The sequence below is a fragment of the Phyllostomus discolor genome, chromosome 5 (genome assembly GCF_004126475.2).
Source record: "Phyllostomus discolor isolate MPI-MPIP mPhyDis1 chromosome 5, mPhyDis1.pri.v3, whole genome shotgun sequence".
Classification (NCBI taxonomy): Eukaryota; Metazoa; Chordata; class Mammalia; order Chiroptera; family Phyllostomidae; genus Phyllostomus; species Phyllostomus discolor.
This window is the reverse complement of record NC_040907.2, coordinates 87884483-87904284: the sequence shown is the minus strand read 5'-3', so window position 1 is coordinate 87904284 and position 19802 is coordinate 87884483. Positions and strand designations below refer to the sequence as shown.

At 34.9% G+C, this 19802-nt stretch overlaps 1 protein-coding gene across 1 annotated transcript in view; it reads left to right on the top strand.

The window, feature by feature from the left end:
• Positions 1–19802, top strand: part of F13A1 (coagulation factor XIII A chain) — a 185543-nt gene that overhangs the window by 68471 nt on the left and 97270 nt on the right. Inside the window, exons 5-6 of the mRNA XM_028513923.2 lie at positions 16011–16129; positions 18577–18684. Of these exons, the coding sequence (XP_028369724.1) occupies positions 16011–16129; positions 18577–18684 (227 nt within the window). The remainder of the gene's footprint in view (positions 1–16010; positions 16130–18576; positions 18685–19802) is intronic.

Below are 19802 nucleotides of genomic sequence, written 5' to 3'. Positions count from 1 at the left end.
TATAACACAGCCATAGCACATAGAAGTTTCCATTTCTTCAAGCCCTCGTTGGCACTTGGTGTTACTATTTTTTTTTTAATTTGCCAATATAGTAGGCAGAATATGTATCTCATGGTTTAGTTTTAATATCTCTAATTATCAGTAAACTTTAATATATTTATATATTTTAATATATTTATTGAATGTTATATTTCTCTACTTGTACATATTTGGGACAATTTATGTGGATTAAGGATTGGAAGGAGGTGACACATGTGCCTATTAAATCTATTAGTAAATTGTGTATATAGTGAAAGAGACCTAACTGAACTTTTTTTCTCACATGGATAGCCAGTTGCCAAAACATCATTTATTGATCCAATCTGTCTTATCTATTGCTTTTAACTGCCATCTGTATCATATATTGAGACTAAATATACATCTAACTCTATACTCATATTTATCTATTATTGTGCCAGAATCTATTTTAATTACAGCTTTGTTTTAATTAGCTCCATAAGAAAAAAAAAAAAACAAGAAATCTTTCTGGCATAAAAAAAAGTATGCATTTAATCTCCATGGTTCCAGGACTTGACTAGAGTAGATGGAGCTTGCTTGGCCTGCTCTGTTTCAGGTGGGAGAAGCTGGAGATGCTCTACACTCACTGCATGGTTATGGAGATCCTCTGCTCCACATGTGCCTCATCCTCCTGTGACTAGTGGGCCTGCTCATGGTGCTGCCAAAAATTCAAGAGCACATGCTTAATTGTGCAAGCACATTTAAAACCCCTACTTGCATCACTTCCACTAACACCTATTTAACCAAAGTGAGCCCAAAGTTTTTCTCTGCCTTTATAGAGAAAAACTGATAGTTATATGGCAAAAGGCATGAATACAGGAATGGGTGAATTGAAGTCAAAAGCTCAATTTACCATAAGCCAATCTCCCAAATGTTTGTTTGTTTTTTTTAACATTTTGCTTTTTGGCTGTTTTTCTCATGTTGTTGTTTCAGGTAAACTTTTTTTTCCAATTACAGTTGACATTCAATATTATTTGATATTAGTTGCAGGTATATAGTATAGTGGTTAGACATGCACAGAACTCACAAAGCGATCACCCCAATAATTGTAGTACTAACTTGACACCACACACGGTTATTAGAATATTAACTATATTCCCTTTGCTGTACTTTACACCCTTGTAACTATTTTGCAGCTACCAATTTGTATTTCTTACTCCATTTATCTTTTCAACCCAGACCCACCCAATACCCCTCCCATCTGGCAATCATCAGTTTGTTCTCTCTATATAAGTCTGTTTTTGTTTTGTTTGTTCATGTATTTTATTCTTTAGGTTCCATATAAAACTGAAATCATATGGTATTTGACTTTCTCTCTCTGCTTTATTTCACTTAGCATAATACCCTCTAGGTCCATCCATGCAGCCTCAAATGGAAGAAGGTCTATTTAAGTCCTCTAACCCATTTTTTACTTGGATTGTTTGGGGGGTTTTGTTGTTGAATTGTGTGAATTCTTTAAAGATGTTGAATATTAATCCATTACTGGGTGTATCATTGGCAAATATGTTTTCCCATTCACATGGTTACCTTTTCATTTTGTTGATTTATGGTTTCCTTTGCTGCACAAAAACTTTTTAGTTTAATGTAGTTCCCACTTGTTCATTATTTTTTGCTTCCCTTGCCTTAGGAGATGTATCAGAAAACATATTACTAAGGGAAATGTCAAAAAGTTTACAACCTAAGTTTTCCTTTTGAAGTTTTATGGTTTCAGGTCATCTATGTAAGTATTTAACCCATTTTGAGCTTATTCTTGTATGTGGTGTAAGAAGGTGGTCTACTTTCATTTTTTGCAAGGTTCTGTAAAGTTTTTCCCAATAGCATTTATTGAATAGACTGTTTTTACCCCATTATACATTATTGCTTTCTTTGTCATAAATTAATTGACGATATAGTCATGGGTTTATTTCTGCCCTCTCTGTTCTGTTCCATTAGTCCATATGTTGGTTTTCATGCCAGTACCATGCTGTTTTGATTAATGTAAATTTGTAGTATAGTTTGATATCAGGTTGTGTGATATCTCCAACTTTATTCTTCTTTCTCAGAATTGCTGTGGCTATTCAAAGTCTTTTGTGCTTCTATGTAAATTTATTTTTATTTGTTCTAGTTCTGTGAAAAAATCCACTGGTATTTTGATACAGATTGCATTAAATCTATAGATATCTTTGGATAATATTGACATTTTAACAATGTTAAAGAGACAAATAAATGGAAGCATATTCTGAGCATATACCAACTTCATGGATAGCATGAACTCAGTATATGCTTCCACTTATTTATATCTTCTTCAATTTCTTTCTTCAGTGTATTATACTTTTCCAATACAGGTCTTCTACCTTTTTGGTTAAATTTATTCATAGCCATTTTATTGTTTTTGAATGCAATATTAAATGGGACTTTTTCTTCTCTGACTGTTTGTTATTAGTGTATGAAAATGCAACCAATTTCTGAATATTAATTTTGTATCCTGATACTTTACTGAATTAATTTATCAGTTCTGATAAATTTTGGGGTACATAAAATTCTCTATGTACAGTATCATGTCATCTGCAAATAATGACAGTTTTACTTCTTTCTTTCCAATTTGGATGCCTTTTTTTTTCTTATCTGATTGCTGTGGCTAGAACTTTTAATTTTTGTTGAATAAAAGTTATGAAAGTGGTCATACTTGTCCTGTTCCTGATATTAAAGAAAATGCGTAGGCTTTTACTTCTTGAGTATGATGTTAGCTGTGGATTTGTCATATATGGCCTTTGCTACATTGAAATATGTTCCCTCTATTCTCACATATGAAAGTTTTTATCATAAATGGGTGCTGGATTTTGTCATATCCTTTTTCTATATCTATTGATATGATCATATAATTTTTACTTTTCATTTTGTTTATGTGCTGTAACACATTAATTGATTTCTGAATATTGAAACAACCATGCATCCAATGAAGAAATCCCACTTGGTCATGGTATATTATCTATTTAATGTACTGCTGAATTTGGTTTGCTAATTTTTTGTTGAGGATTTTGCATTTATATTCATCAGGGATATTAGACTACAATTTTCTTTTTTAGTATTGTCTTTGTCTGGTTTTGGAACCAGGGTAATTCTGGCCTTGTAAAATGAGCTTGGAAGCCTTCCCTCCTCTTGGATGTTTTGGAATAGTTTGAGAAGGATAAGTATTAATTCTTTGAATGTTTGGTAAAATTTCCCTGTGAAGCTAACCAATCCAGGACTTTTGTGTGTTGGGAGTTTTTTTTTTATTATTATTTCATTAGTAACAATTGATCTGTTTAGATTTTTCTGTTTCTTCTTCATTCAGTCTTGGAAGATTGTATGCTTCTAGGAATTTATCCATTTCCTCCAAATTTTCCAATTTGTTGGCATATAACTGTTCTTAGTATTTTCCTACAATTCTTTGTATTTCTGTAGTGTCAGTTGTCTCTTCTCCTCTTCATATTTTATTTATTTGGGTTCTCTCTCTTCCCCACCCCCTGCTCTCCCATTCTCTCTATGATGAGTCTAGTAAAAGGTTTATCATTTCAACTAACCAGCTCTTGGTTTCATTTGTCTTTTGTATTTTTCATACTCTATTTTGTTTATTTCTGCTCTGATCTTTATTATTTCTTGCCTTCTACTCACTTTGGGGTTTCTTTGTTCTTTTTCTAGTTCCTTCAGGTGTAACATTAGAATGGTTACTTGAGACTTTTCTTGTTTCTTGAGGTAGGCATGTATTGCTATGCATTTCTCTCTTAGGACTGCTATTGCTGTGTCCCATAAATTTTGTGTCAGTATGTCTTCATTTTCACATCTCAAGGGATCTTTGATTTCTTCCTTGATCTCATTCTTAACCCATTCATTGTTTAGTAGCATGTTATTTAGACTCTGTGTGTTTGTGTATGTTTTATTTTCATTTTTTTCTTGTAATTGATTTCTAGTTTCATATCATTATGGGTGGAGAAGAGGATGCTTGAAATGATTTCAATTTTCTTAAATTTATTAAGACATGTTTTGTGTTCTAACATGTAGTCAATCCTACAAAATATTCCATATGTACTTGAAAAGAATGTATGTTCTGCTGCTTTGGGATGGAATGCTCTGAAGATATCAATTAAGTCCATCTGATCTAGTGTGTCACTGAAGACTGCCATTTCCTTGTTGATTTTCTGTCTGGAAGATCTATTCATTGATGACAATGGGATGTTAAAGTCTCCTATTCTGACTGTATTACTGTCTATATTTCTTTTTAAGTTTGTCAATAATTGTTTTATATGTTTAGGTGCTCTAATGTTGGATGCATAAATATCTATGAAATGTCCTTCTTTGTCTTCTATTATAGCATGTGTTTTAAAGCTTTTTTTCTGATATAAATATTGCTACCCTAGCTTTTTTTCCCTTTCCATTTGAATTAAATATCTTTTTCTTCCCTTTACTTTTAGCATGTGTGTCTTTCAATTTGGAGTGGGTCTCATGTAGACAGTATATGTATGGATCTTATTTTCTTATCCATTCAGCCACCCTATATCTTTTGATCCATTTACATTTAAAGCAATTATTGATTGGTATGTATTTATTGCCATTTTATTGTTCATATTTATGTTCTTTTTTCCCCTTCATTTTCTTAAAGAAGTCAGTTCCTTTAACTTTTGTTGTAACACTGATTTCGTGGTCATGAACTCCTTTAGTTTTTCCCTGTCTGGGAATCTCTTATATTTCTCCTTCAATTTTGAATGATGGTCTTGCTGGGTAGCATAGTTCTTGATTTTTATTACTTTGAATACTTGATGCCTATCCCTTCTGGTATGTGAACTTTCTGTCAAAAAATCAGCTGACAGTTTTAAGGGAGCTTCCTTGTAGGTAACTGTCTTTCTCTTGCTGCTTTTAATATTCTCTTTCTGTTTTAATCTTTGCCATTTTAATTATGTGTCTGGGTGTGGGCCTCTTTGGGTTCATCTTGCTTGGGATCTCTGCACTTCCTGGACTTGTGTGCCTTTTTCCTTTAGCAGGTTAGGGAATTTTTCTTCATTATTTATTCAAATAGGTTCTCACTCTCTTGTTTTTTCTCTTTTCCTTCTGGTACTTCTATACTGTGAATGTTGTTACTCTTGATGTTGTCCCAGAGGTCCCTTAAACAATCCTCATTTTTAAAATTCTTTCTTCTTTTTGCAGTTCCAATTCAGTGTTTTCTGCTCTCTTGTCTTCCAAATTGCTGCTTTAATCCTCTGCTTTGTCTAATCAGCTCTTGACTCCTTCTTCAGTTATTGTATCCCTCATTTCTAATTGGTTCTTTCTAACAATTTTATGTTCTTTTTTACCCTTGTGATCTTTTTATTGAATTTCTTACTAAGTTCCTTGAGTATTTTTATACCTAGTGTTTGCAGTCTATATATGATAGATTTTTTGCCTTCATTTCATTTAGTTCTTTTTCTGGAGTTTTTTCAAGCTCTTTCATTTGGAACAGTTTATTTATTTTTGTCTTTTAATTTTGACTGCCCCTTTATGTTTGTTTCTATATATTAGACATATCTTCTGTGTCTCTCAGTATTGGCAGTATAACCTTGTGTAGTAGGTGTCCTCTGGGAACCAGTGGCACAGTCTCCCGGTTCACCTGAGCTGGGTGCTCCAGAAGTATCCCTCATGTGGGTTTTGTGTGCCCTCCTGAGCCTTGATTGCTGTTGGCATGTCATGAGTGAGGTTTACCCTCAGGCTGTCTGGCTATGAGTATTGCTACAACCACAGTGTAGCAACTGCTGTGTGAAGGCTGACTCCATGGAGCAGATTTGCCCTAGCTGACTCTGGTGCCTGCCAGGGCCATCCTTTGGATATGCCACTTGTGGGGGTAATTAGGTAGTACTCTGTTATGGTCTGAAGTCTGCCACCGGGTGTGTTGGTTCTGGGACCTCTTGAGAGGTGCAGGTGAGTGGCAGCTCTTTCTATCCTTAGCTCTAAAGACACACAACTTAGTTACTCCCTGCATGTCCCTCTCACCCCTTGAGCTGATATTCCCCTACTGGAGCCCAAAGCGAATGCCTATTGAGTCAGTGAGTGACTGAGTCTGTAGGGGGCCCTTTCAGAGGACAGTACCTGAGTTTCCAGCACTCTTCTATCCCATTCAGATGGACAAATTCCTGCTGTTTTCATAGCCAGAATTTGTGTGGGCTCTTATTCCTGGCACTGGTGCCCCAAACTGGTAAGCCTGGTTTGGGACTGGGACGCCTTGCTCCTCAGGGGAGACCTTTAAAGCTGAACTATATTTCCCAATTTTCAACCACTACATGTATATGTGCAGCCAACCTGTTTTGGGTCTCCACCCCTCCCACCAGTCTTGATGTGACTAGTTCTTCACATCCTTAGGTATAGGACTTCTGTTCAGCTAGTCTTAAGATGGGTCTTTAGGTTGACTGTTCCATAACTTAGTTGTAATTTTGATGTGGTCATTGGAGGAGGTGAGCATGGTGTTTACCTACTCCACCATCCCAACCAGACTCTCAGGTAAACATTTAAATCAGCTTTCAGAGTTCTACAAATTCTGAGTGTAATTTTGGTTGGGTTTACATTGACTGTACAGACTAATTTGGGTAGAATTATATATTTACAACTCCAAATCTTCATATTCAATTTGAAACTTTTTGAGTGCTTTCGTGTATTCAGGTTTTCTTTTACACCTTTGTGCAAACTTTATCTTTATTATAAAAAATTTAATTCCCACCAACAGTGCAGTAGGGTTCCTTTTTGTCCACATCTTCCCCAACACTTGTTTGTTGAGTTGTTTATGATGGCCATTCTGACCACTGTGAAGTGGTATCTCAGTGTGGTTTTAATTTGCATCTCTCTGATGGCTAGTGATGCTGAGCATCTTTTCATGTGTCTCTGGGCACTCTGTATATCCTCCTTGGAGAAGTATCTATTCCAAGTCTTTTGCCCATTTTTTAATTGGGTTTTTTGTCTTCCTCAAGTGGAGTCATGTGAGGCATGACTCTATTTCCTGTTAGGCAGTTAGTTTGATCTAGAAACTAAATCAGATTCACCTTCAAGTGAATCATTTTCTTTGCAGGGTTGTGGGTTACAAGAGGGTAGGGGGAAGGAGAGGAAGACTACTTCATAATTCATGATATATGTTTCCCAGGGCATTCATCTTATCAGGAGATAGATAATGTCTAGTTGTTCCTGTTTTTGATGTTTAGTTTTTATCAATAGGATTAGACTTTATCAGTTTCACCCATCCATTGTGAAATTCCCTATTAGTTGTTTATCAAATTTTAGTCTAGAGTCATTATTTCATTAGGGATTGCCAAATGGTGTTATTCTAATCTGCCATTCCTTCTGCATTTATTATAGCAGTTATTTTGTTGCCTTGAGGTTGTATTTGTATGAATTTAGATACATGTCTCTTTTCTTATTTCTAAATTTTCAGAATAATGAGTTGGCTTCTAAATCCTTGCAAAGGTGACCAATAAACATTTAAAATCATTATGAATTTATAATTATTGAAATATTTTATTTGTTCTAATCTTTTTCAGTGACTATTATGTTTGATATTTGAATGACCCCATTTTTTGCCAGTGGAATCCCCATCAAGTTGGATTCTAATTCCTTTATCATGTCTCCTAGTTTTTAATAACCTCCTTTTTTTCTTGTGGGAAGGGTATTTTAGTCTAGTTTTTCACATGTCCTGACACAGACCTCTGTGAGTCATTTTTCTTAGGGAGCCCAGGAACCTTTTAGTGGGAAGAGGGAAGAAGGAAGAATGTTACTTAGAGAATATGACTCAAACTCAGGGAAGTTGTTACTACTATGTTGGTTGTATTTTCTAGTTCTTTTCAGTGGACAGAACTAGAAAATGTGATTTTTAAAGAGGAAATGCATCATGAGGTATTACTGATATTTTCAGTTTAAATTAATTCTTGTACTTGATATTTTTATTATAATGGAATTAAGTTTATGATCATTACAGTATACTCTGATTAAAACATTTAACGGTATTTCAAGAACTATTAGAAATAGGAAATCTCTTAAGCAAACTTCCAAAAATCTACTTGTAGGCCATAGAGATAAGCATAACCAAATGGGAAGAGATAAGTGGGAAGAGATAACCAGTCTCTCCCTTCATATATATTCTTTTTTTGTTGTTATACATTCCCAAAGCAGTAGTTAGAATGCCCATCTCCCACACTTAAAGTGAGCCTACTCCCCAGTGGGTGAACAAAGTGAAGAGCAGCAATCTGGAGTCCAGTTGAAGAAACCACATCGGAGCCTAGGGAGGTCTTCATATTTCAGAGTGATGTGTCTTCAAGCTGCATCATCATTTAAGCAGAAGAAAACATCATTCAATTTTGGTGAAATTAGATTCATCTCCTGAAAGGATTATTAACTGCATTCTAAGAATTTCATATTCTTCTTTTGTTACCCATGAAGAAGTGAAAGGGAGTTAGAAGGTCAATGGGATTCCAGCTTCAGCTGCAGATGGAATGATGGTGTACCAGCACAGAAACACCAATATTCTCATTTACAAAGCCAACAATGGCTTTAACTTTGCAACTGAAATACAGACCAACTATACTACAACATCTTCAAATGGCAAAAGTACAAAAAAAGTGTTACAAAATATTTCAGAAATAGTGTATAGTCTAAGTGCATAGTAAACAAAAGCATTGAAAAGTATCTTGCTAGGAGTTCAGCCTAAAAAAAATTATTACCAAAGCTAAATATTTTTATTTTACACAAACTGTGCTCAAAAATAGATTTATGGGACTGATTTCTGACTAGAAATATAAAAGAATCTATTAGTCTAGAAACAAATACCTTAACTGACATGAGTGGATAGAAAAGAAACAAGGAAGCTGCCTACCCCAAAAGTCCTCACTCATTAGGATTTTTGTAGTATTACTGTGCTAACATATTTCCCTTAGTTGCAAAATGTGGTAAGCATAGAATTAATTATTGCTATTTTCAAATGAAAAAAGAAAAGAAAAAAACAAAATAAATTAAGCCTGATACAAACATGTGTCAATTTACAGTTTCAAGATGATTTTTTCTTTTTTTTCTTGTTGTTCAGTTACAGTTGCCCTGTCCTTTTCCCTGTTGCTCTGTGTTTACACAATAGTCTCTAGGCAGCATTTTCAGACAAAAGTCCTTCTAATTTATCTTGATATGTTGTAAGTGAATAAATTACACTAAGCAGTTATTGCCTTATTTATTGTTTATTTATTTACTCAATAAGTTTTTTCTTACTCTTGACTCTGGAAGAGAAAAAGAAAAGAGCACACATGTAAGATGAGAGGTGCAAGTGCAGATAATTCACAGAAACTGTGGCAGCTGGGGAGGATCAGTACTCATGTGAACCTCATGCCATGTGATGCTCTCCAAAGAAAAGAGTCAATCTTTTTGGAGCCATTTAACCAGGATTTTAAAGAAAAACTTCATATTACAGTCAAATCCTTTAACATGTTCATTCTTATTTAAAATCAGTTCAGCTATCAATCTGCAGCTGCAGTACTACCTATATCATGCATGCAGGTCATTAAAAAAGAAAACTGGAAGAATGCCTTTCCCCTTCCAATTAAAAAAATTCTTTAATAGAAGTATGGAAAAGTAATACTAAATCTAGAATGACTTGTAAAGGATGTTATACAACAATTGTCTTAAATTTAGTGTGCAAGGTTTAAATTTTTATTTCTTTAATTTAGTTTATGCATCTCTTATCCTGCAAATCTTAGTTTCTAATGTCATCAAGATAATTGCTTATATTATATTGGCTTTAAAATAGCAATTTAATATTACTAAATATTATGGTTACTAAAGCAGTTTACTTTTCTTAAAAATTCTGTTTATTTGTTTATTTTACAGGGGTTCTTTTTATCCTTATGTCATATTGTACTGGGAGTGTACAGTGAAATATTAAAATAACTTGAAGTAATTATCTGTGGTTAAGCCACCAACCTATTACACAGTCATGTTCATTTGCTTCATTTTAGTTTCATTTATTTAGAAATTGCTTTGTCTTTCATTTTTATTCAGTTTTGTTTTATAACCTTACAAAATATTTATATGACTCCAAAGTCAAATTCGCAAAACAAAACAAAGATACTTCATAGAGAAAGTCCAGCTTACAACCCTCCCTTCCCTTCAGATAATAGCTTTGTTAATTTTGGCTTATCTCTACATTTTAAAATATAAGCACATATGTGTATGTATATACCATATTTTGCCATATATGCTGCACACACATGTTTTTGGCCCAAACTTCCAAGGGAAAAAAAATCTTTTGTTTTAATTTTATAATTCAATTTTTTATTTATTTATATTTAGAAACAAAACCAATTATCATATTCCAGGGTAGTATTTTGCAAAAGGATATTGTTATTGATTTCTAGAGTTTCACTTTTAATGCATAAGCATAAATAAAATAATTTAAAACATTTATATAGATATGGAATTAGCACTACTCATGTATAATGCACATTCTTATTTTTTCCTCAAAAATTTGGGCAAAAATGTACGCATTATACACAGCAAAATACAGTAAATGTGTATCACTACCTATTTGCCTCCCTTCTTTCTTAGGTAAAAGGTAATAAACTGCCCTGGCTGGTGTGGCTCAGTGCATTGAGTGCTGGCCTACAAACCAAAGGGATGCTAGTTCTAGGGTGCATGCCTGGGTTGCAGGCCAGGTCCCCAGTAGGGGGCGTGTGAGAGGCAAACACACATTGATGTTTCTGTCCCTCTCTTTATCCCTCCCTTCCCCTCTCTAAAAATAAATAAATAAAATATTTTTAAAAGGTTGTAAACTATGTACATATTTGCGTACCTCACTTTTTTCTTAATCTAATAACAGATTCTGGATATCCTTGTACAGCTTCCCAATGCCTTTACTCAGCTGCATACTACTCCATTGTATTAGTATCCATACATCATTCAACCATTTCCTTTGACAATATTTGGGTTGTATCCAGTATTTTGCTATTAAAAATAGTGCTTAGATTGTGTGTGTGTGGCATTTTGTGTATTTGGGACAGATCTTTAGAAGTAATTTTTCTATGTCTAAGTACAGATGCAGATGTAATTTTTCTAGACACCGCCAATTTCCCTTTCACTAGTGTATAAAAAAATTGCATTGCTACAACTCATACATAAAAGTATCTTTTTTCTCCACAGCATTCCAATAGAGTATGCTGTCAAATTTTTGCTAATCTAAAAAAAATGATAAATAGTATTTCAGTGGGAGTTTTAATGTTTCCCATTTTTCTTTGAGCAAATTTAAGAATATCTTCATGTGTTTAACAAAAATTAAGTTTTAAATCACACATTTAATATTTTTCTATCAATGCCTAAAAATAATTAATATATGTAATCTCCTTCAGGACATGACAGGAACCAGCATGTCTACTCAACCATTACCACTTCCTATATTTAAATCATTGGGAATTTTAGTTTGATGTTGTTAATATTTTATATAATTTCTCAATACTTTTTTATCAGTTTTTATAAGGCTTTTATATTTGCATTTTTCTCATTCAGTACTCTGATTAACCTTTAGAAAGAAGATGTGCAAGTTATAAAATTTGCATCCTTTCATGTCCAAATACGTCTGTTGGTTAACTTTCATTTGAATGACAATTTTGCTGTGGGAATAGAATCCCAGATGCAAAATCACTTATTTCTTTGGATGTCCATGATATTACTGTCTGCCTTTTAGCATCCAATAACACCTTTGAAAGGTCTGCTATCAAAAAGGAAAATTTTATCTATGAAAATATAGTTTTAATCTCTTTTTATTCTTTTATAGAAATTTTTAACTGGACTTTAAAGTTTTTGCTTTTTCTTAGAAGTTTTGACATTGAAACAGTTTGCATCTAGGTGTGGGTCTTATCTTCATTTATCAAGTTTAATACACTATGATTCTTTTCAGTTTTGACAATATGTCCTTTTTTAGAGCTGGGAATATTTTTTTCTCTTATATTGTTGACTACTTTCTTTCTTTTATTTTTCCATATGATCTTTTAATGAAATGTCTTTTAAGCAGATGTTGAACTCTCTGGTTATCTTCCAGGCTTCTTACCATACTTTCTTATTTTATGTATATTTTTTATTCTAGGGTTCTTCAGTTTTTCTGGAAAGTCTCAGGGCTTTCTTTCTTGCTTTTCACCCCTAATGTTATGAATTTAGTATATGTAATTTTTGGTAATTTCAAGGAATCTGCAGTAATAATAGAGGTAGATGAATATATCAGTTATCTTTACAAAATGATCTCAATTTTTAATTAATTTTACATAATTACACTTATTTTGTACATGATTTTTGTTTAACATTTAAATCACTTGCTACCTGTGTAATTTCAGTATCATTAAATATTTTTTCAAAGTATATCTTAATGGCTCATAATTTCTGTTTTGTAGGCAAATAATTTATTTGGGAACATTTCAGACTTTTTTCTCCAGGTTTTCATTATTATAAGTAGTGCTATGATGAACAAACTCTATACATATTTTTTATGCATTATTTGTATGGGTTAGATAGGTTCATTACTCTGAATCAAAGATCACATATATTTTCAAGGTTCAATTTAAAAAATAAAAAAGAAATCAAAAATAAATATTGTAGTTATTATAATCCCAATAGTAGATTGACGATTCATCACACATTGACTGATACTGAGTATTATAAGTGTAAATGCATAAATAAATTTACATATATATTCATATATATTTTTTCCTTTAAAACCTTCACAGTCTTTTGAATACTACTTAGTTAAAATTGTTTTTATGTATGTATGGTCACATTTCCTCTCCTGTGAAATGGTTTTCCTTTTGCTGACTTTCTTTTGAACACTTTATGATTTTTTAATGAGTTTTGTATTTGCACCTTTCTCAAATAGCACATTTATCAATTTATTGAACTTTTTACATATAAGGGAAGTTTACTAACACTTTCTGTTTCTGTAAATGTTTCCCTAGTTTATTATATGCTTTAAATTTTACCATAGTTGTAACACAAGTTTTATATTTATATTAAATAAAATGTATTAATCACTGTTTACTTTTGATTTTTTCTGTTATTTTTGTTGAGTTAAAACTTTCTCATCTAGAGACCAAATAAATATTCACTTTTATTTTATTCTAGATTTCTTATGCTTTCCATTTTTAAATTCACATATAAATTAATTTTCAGTTTATTTTGATGTACAGAAAATTTACTTTTTCCCAACCAGTGTTCTTAGCTGAATTTAATGAACACTCTAGTTACTTCCTTTGATTTGCAATACTTTCTTTATTATATGTTAATTTTACAGGTAGAGCTATACATACTATAGCATCTATTTCTAGGCTATTCATTTTGACTCATCTTTTGACTCATCTCCTTTTATACCAAATACTTATAATTTCTCTAAAACCCAATCTAACATCTACTATCTTACAGGATAATTTCATATATATCATATATCATAAGGAAAACAGATTTAAAACATTCCGAACTGGCTCTTCTAGTATTCAGTGGTCATAAGAGGAAATTTCTGTCTCAGAAACAGTCACTTGGAACCCAAGTGGCTAAAATGTTTATTATTACAATGGGCACAACCGTTAAATTACTATTAAAACAATAAAAAGAGAAGGAACTTTTTCTTTTTAGGACGTTTGAAAGTAATCTGGTGAGTGCCATATATGTGCAAACAATTAGTGCCTTTTCACTTACACCCTCACATTATTTTCTTTTTTTTAATTTTTTTTTTTAAATTTTATTTTTATTTATTTTTAGAGAGGGAGGGGAGGGAGAGAGAGAGAGAGAGAGAGGGAAACATCAATGTTCAGTTGCTGGGGGTCATGGCCTGCAACCCAGGCATGTGCCCTGACTGGGAATCGAACCTGCCACACTTTGGTTCACAGCCCGTGCTCAATCCACTGAGCTATGCCAGCCAGGACATTATTTTCTTTAAAAAAAACCCTCTTCTTTCATGCTCTTACCCAGAAATATTGGCCTCAAATTTGGTCGTCACTTCTTCATGTGTTATCCATATGGAATGAAGCTGTCATTTCCATGTAGAGTTATAGTTCCATAGAGAGATTGCTGGTGAAACCATGGCCTTGGGCCCCTGGAGCCTGGCAAGGCCAGCAGTTTGGGGCATCAAAGCTCATACCTGAAGGGCTCAGGAAATGTTGCTGCACACCTGCCCTGTAACTCTGATTTTTTTAGAAAGATAAAATGGCTCCTGGAGGAATAAACTATTGCTACATGCTACAATAGGAATGAATCTCAAAATAATTAGCCTCAATGAAAGCAGCAAGACCCCCTGAAAAAAAGTACATACTGTATGATTCTATTGACATAAATTTCTAGAAAATGCCAACTAGCTTACAGTGGCAAAAAGCAGATTAATGATTCCCTGGTGGAACTGAGGGGATCAGAGAGAGGCTCAGATAGGAGAAATTACAAAGGGACACAAGAAACTTTCAGTGTGATGGGTATTTTTATTATTTTGATTATGAAATTGTACACTGTAAATGTATGCAGTTTATTAGACATTGGTATATATGTAGGCATGTGCGCAGGCATGTATTTACATTTGTGTGAAACCAGGCAAATGGTAGGCAGGAGGCAGAGAACAGAATGAGGAAGACACAAAAGTACTGGAGAGCAGGCAAGACCAAGGAATCTCCAGAGATTCCATCAAAGCTACACATAGCCCAGAATGGGGATGAAAGCTGGTAGCACTGAGCAGTACTTTGCAAACCTTAATTTGTATATAAATCCCCTGTGGTTCTTATTAACATGCAGATTCTGCTTTAGTAGGTCTGAGCTGGCAGCTGGGCTTCGGCATTTCTCACAAGCTTCCCAGTGGTGCTATTCTTTTAACCAGTCTTCCAGTAGCAAGGGGCTAGAGCATTTGTTGTCAACTTTGGTTCTATATCAGAATCGCTGGAGAGCTTAAAATAAATAAATAAATATTTTTTAAAGCCTTGATGCCTGGGTCTCACCCTCCATCCCCAAATATTCTGATTTAATCAATATTGAGTTCAATCCAGGAATCAGGAATTTTTAAACATACCCAGATGATTCTAATGTGCTGCCAAGGTTAATAACTACTATTCCAGAGACAGTGATAAAAACCTTATCAGGGAATGAAGAAAGAACCCTGAAAAGGCGACAGGGATGGCAGGCATGACCTGGGCCAGAGAAATGTAATGAATGAACCATGTCCCCCCTGAGAACACAATCTGACCCTGTTCCAAACATGTAAATTTACCTGAGTGTAATTTAGACCTGTATGATTCTGCCTGTGTTAAAGATGCTTTTTGTGCTTCCACACCTGCCCTGGGAATGTTCCAGTCTGATTACCAAGTAGGCAGATGAGTAGCGTGGCCTTTCTAACTTTAGAGCCACAGGGAAGAAAAGTTGTTGCAAAGCAGGAAGCTGACCAGAGAGGCTGGTTGGGCACCTACTTCCCAACACACCCACAACAATTGTCCATTGAAAGGAGACAACCCCAGGCCCCCTCTTCCCATCAGTGATGACAGATGATGCTGTCTAATGTGCCCCAGACCTGTTTTAAATATCATTTTCAATTCAGCTAGTTTTCTATTAACACTAATATGTTGAAAACTACTTTTTGATCTGGTTACAGATTTGTATCTGCCTCATAGAAATCTGACACTAAAACTACTAATGCACCAGAACCCTAAAATGTTTAATGAGACATGTCCATTTAATTGTGCTGCTTGGAACTTAAAGAGCCAGAGTTTACCAGCATTTTGCTGGCAAATGTCATCATTTACAGACTGACCTTGGCTATGGATTAGGTTCACCAATGCTAAAATTATATATTGGGAAATGAGCTATATTTAGTGAAACAAAAGACTTGTTTTCATTTAGTTGATTAAACTGCAGTATAGGAACAAAACCAAACAAACTTCAAATATATGACTACAATCTGGTTTGATAATGGTCATTATGTTTCATTTATGATGCAGAGGATGCTGTGTACCTAGAAGATGATAGAGAAAGAGAAGAGTATGTCCTGAATGACATTGGGGTTATTTTTTATGGAGACGTCAATAACATCAAGACAAGAAGCTGGAGCTATGGTCAGGTGAGCCATTTAAACTTTGTCATTGTCAAGGACATCTTTGCTTAATATTTTTGTCACATGTATCATTGCAGGGTGCCACATATCAATATTAGACAAGTATAATTTCCTGCTTTTCAGGATCTGAGACTCCAAGACTGAGAGCCCAGAAGTAGAGATTTAGAAAGGTAACTGCATAATTTATCAGCCGAAATCACATATCTTAGGTTATTGCAATGTGACAGAGATCAGAGATTCTATGGAAAACATGGCATTCTAGTGGAGGTGCTCTGGCATCTTAGTACAGTGAAGTCTCATTAGCTCAGACCTTGCTCTGCAACCTGGAATGGACAGGTAAGCTTTTTTCTGTTCAGGAAAGGTGTTTTGATAACGATGCAAAGGACACAGCAAGCTGTGTACCCAACTCAAGTAAATAACTTTTTTAAGTGTTAGTATAAAATACTGCTGATTGGAAAAGAATGTTACCATTTCATCAAAGGTGGGGGGAGCACTGTGCTTCTACCTAACAACACATTCTTTATCAGCTGCAACCTGAAGTTACTGTCTAGATATAAAATATCTTAAAAGGATTTCATGTAAGACATTGAATAATTCAAACTATTTCAGTTTGGTGTCTTTAACAATTGAGCAAATGGATGCTATTTACCATATTGCCATAAATAAATGCATGTCCTGTGCTTCAGAAGCAAATTTTCCTTAGCAGCATGAGAGGGGATGAATGTGTCTTTCTCAAAATTTTGGCTAAGAAGATTGGAAGTATGCATGCTGTTCTGATGCCCAGGGTGGAAAGCTCACAGATCATGAAGAGTTCACAGACCTCCCCAGGTCACACAATACTTTCTTGGCTTCTTCATGCCTTGTTCTGACTTCCACAGGGACTCTTCCTTCATCCCTCACCCCTGCTCCAGCCTGACCCATGGCACCCATGCCACCACTAACTTGTGTCCACCTGGCTTCGTCTCCTGCTCCTTCCCCTTGACTCCTGAGAGTCACATGCCCAGGGCTCAAGCTTGCCACTTGCATTTCTGACATCCCATCAAGCTAATGGCCTATGTCCTCTTCCCTTGTTTTGGACCCCTGCCTGGCTACCTGTTATAAGCTCTCCCCTTCCCAAGAGACATATAATCTTTGATTATTGCCTATTGTCTGGTCCCTGATTCCTAACTTCTAAGTGTGATTCTCTTAATGTTCCCAATGTGACAATCTATAGAGAGCTAATCAGGAAAACGCATCCAAGGAGGGCAGCAAAGAGGACTGGAAAAGGGTCCTCCTTAGCCAGAATGTCTTTGATAGTCACTCTTGAACACAGGCACTTTCTATCTCTATTGTCATTCAGAGTCCATTAATTTAGGACTTTAAACATTAAGAACCAAGTAACCCAGTGGTGTGCAGTGATGCAGAGAAACAACTAGTTCTATAACTATTCTTTTACCTCTCCAGCAAGCTGGTATCATGTCCCATAGGCACAGCTGAAAGGTTTTACTTAAGAAGAACCAGAATAATGAGTTCTTTATATACCTGAAGAAATAGTGTAATTACCTGTCTCCACTTCCAATGCATCTGTTTAGAGTACACACAGAGCTGGTATTCTCACTGGATTTAATAAAGAATCACATGGTACTTAGCCAGCAAGATTGTGTTTTCTGTCATAAGTATTTGTGTGGATAATTACAAGGTTTCTGTATTCAGAAAAATCTCCTGTACAGTGAGGTACAGCATAGGTGAACCCTTCCTATTTTGTCATTTTATTACTACTTTATCTTCATTCCTTTTTAAGAAAATACTGGTGTTGCAAATGGCTAGCTGTTCTCTCTAAAAAAAATTAAACTGACTACTAGGTTGCTCCCTTGATAATACAATCTACTTTGTCCTGCCTTCTCTTTGACCCTGGGTCCACCTTGTCTCAGAAGCAGGAAAACCTTAGACAGACATTCACAGAGATCTCCTTCTATTTCCCGTGCAAGGAATACAGGCCTGCTGTGCCTTCCTGTGATATACCTGAGAGCCATTTATTTTCTAGACATACAAGGACTCATGTGACTGCTGAGGTCTTGAGACTTTGGCCTGACTTTGGTACATCATCAATTCCCTTTGCCTTGGGCACTGGAACCAATGTGTTGGAGAGACCCTCTAAATTAACTTGTACAGTTTTATGAAGAACTTCAAGTCAGTTTATGGTCCTGAAGAACTGTACATTGATTCTCTAATAGTTCTGTTTCTATTTCTAGCTTGCTTTTAAGTTCTTATTTATTTTACTGAGAAATAAAAGAGGGTGTCTCCTTTATTCCCTCCTAGTATGAAATATTCAGTATGAAAGATTATGAGCAATTACTGTATAGAAAATACACATTTCTAAACACTAGGTTATGGCTTCATTTTATTTTTTGCTAGAGAGTATTTTGCTTGCAGAGTGGACATTAAGTAGTTTCTCTCTTTTTTTCCCCAAACAGTTTGAAGATGGCATCCTGGATGCTTGCCTGTACATGATGGACAGAGCACAGATGGACCTTTCAGGCCGAGGGAATCCCATCAAAGTCAGCCGAGTTGGGTCTGCAATGGTAAGCAATGACTCCTGAGTGCTAAAATCAAGTCCACGTAATTTACCTCAGTATAGATGCCAGTTCATTAAGAGCTATTGAAATGGTGACTTAAACTTTGTAATAGTATGAAATTCTCTGAACTTGTCATGTGCTATAAAACAAAATTCCTATCTCAGCACTGTATGTTTCTCTGGCTTCAGACAAATGGTTATAGGTGACATGGGACTACTTGTTCTTAAGAATTTCTTGCCTAGGATAGGAACTAAGGAGTGACCATGACAAAACATCAATGACCATAATCAATCAATCAATTAATCAATCAATCAATCAAACATCAAGGGAGACCAAAAATATACTAGACACAGCTTTTCTCCATATTCACACCCACAGTAAGAGTAAAGAAATAAGTGACTCTATCTAATGCTAGCATCTATGACACTAATACCTCACCAAGGTCTTTATCATTTATAAAATGGGTTTTGATTCTTCATAGTAATCACATAAGTAGGGTAGGTATTACTCATGCCATTTCACAAGTTAGGAAGAAACTGTGTGATGACAGGTTGTCAGTGACAAAGCTCCCCCTAGAACTCAGGGCCTGTTGACCCCAAATCTAGACATTTCTCCCTTCCCCATTGTCCTGGGTAGGGGATCCTAACGTATCTTTGAGAATGCAGACATCCTGCAGTGGAAACAGCTTCCTGGGAGAGGAAACAGAATTCCCACAAGTGGGAAGGTTGGGAGTCAGGCATGGGTCTGAATTACAGGTCATGCCCAGCATCTCGTGGACTCTGCTGACAGACGCAGCACAGAGATCCCGCCCTTGGTGCACAAGAGCCAATTAAAGCCGATTCATGAGCAGAATACTTCTAAACACACATCAAGCTAGGTGCTACCTTATTCCATGAAAGGCTGAGCAAAACAAACAAAAAAATTCTTCTCTTAACAGTTTCCTTAAGTTTTCTTAAAAATAAAAACCTGTCTTTGGAACAATTTTGAGTTTGGTTTGAACTAAATAAAATCAATATTATCCAATCAGTCACTATTAAACTAAGGATGATATGAAATATAATTTCTGGTTATCTCTTAACAAGGGTTGTTTTTATTTATTTTTTTGTCTATAACCTATTTTTTAT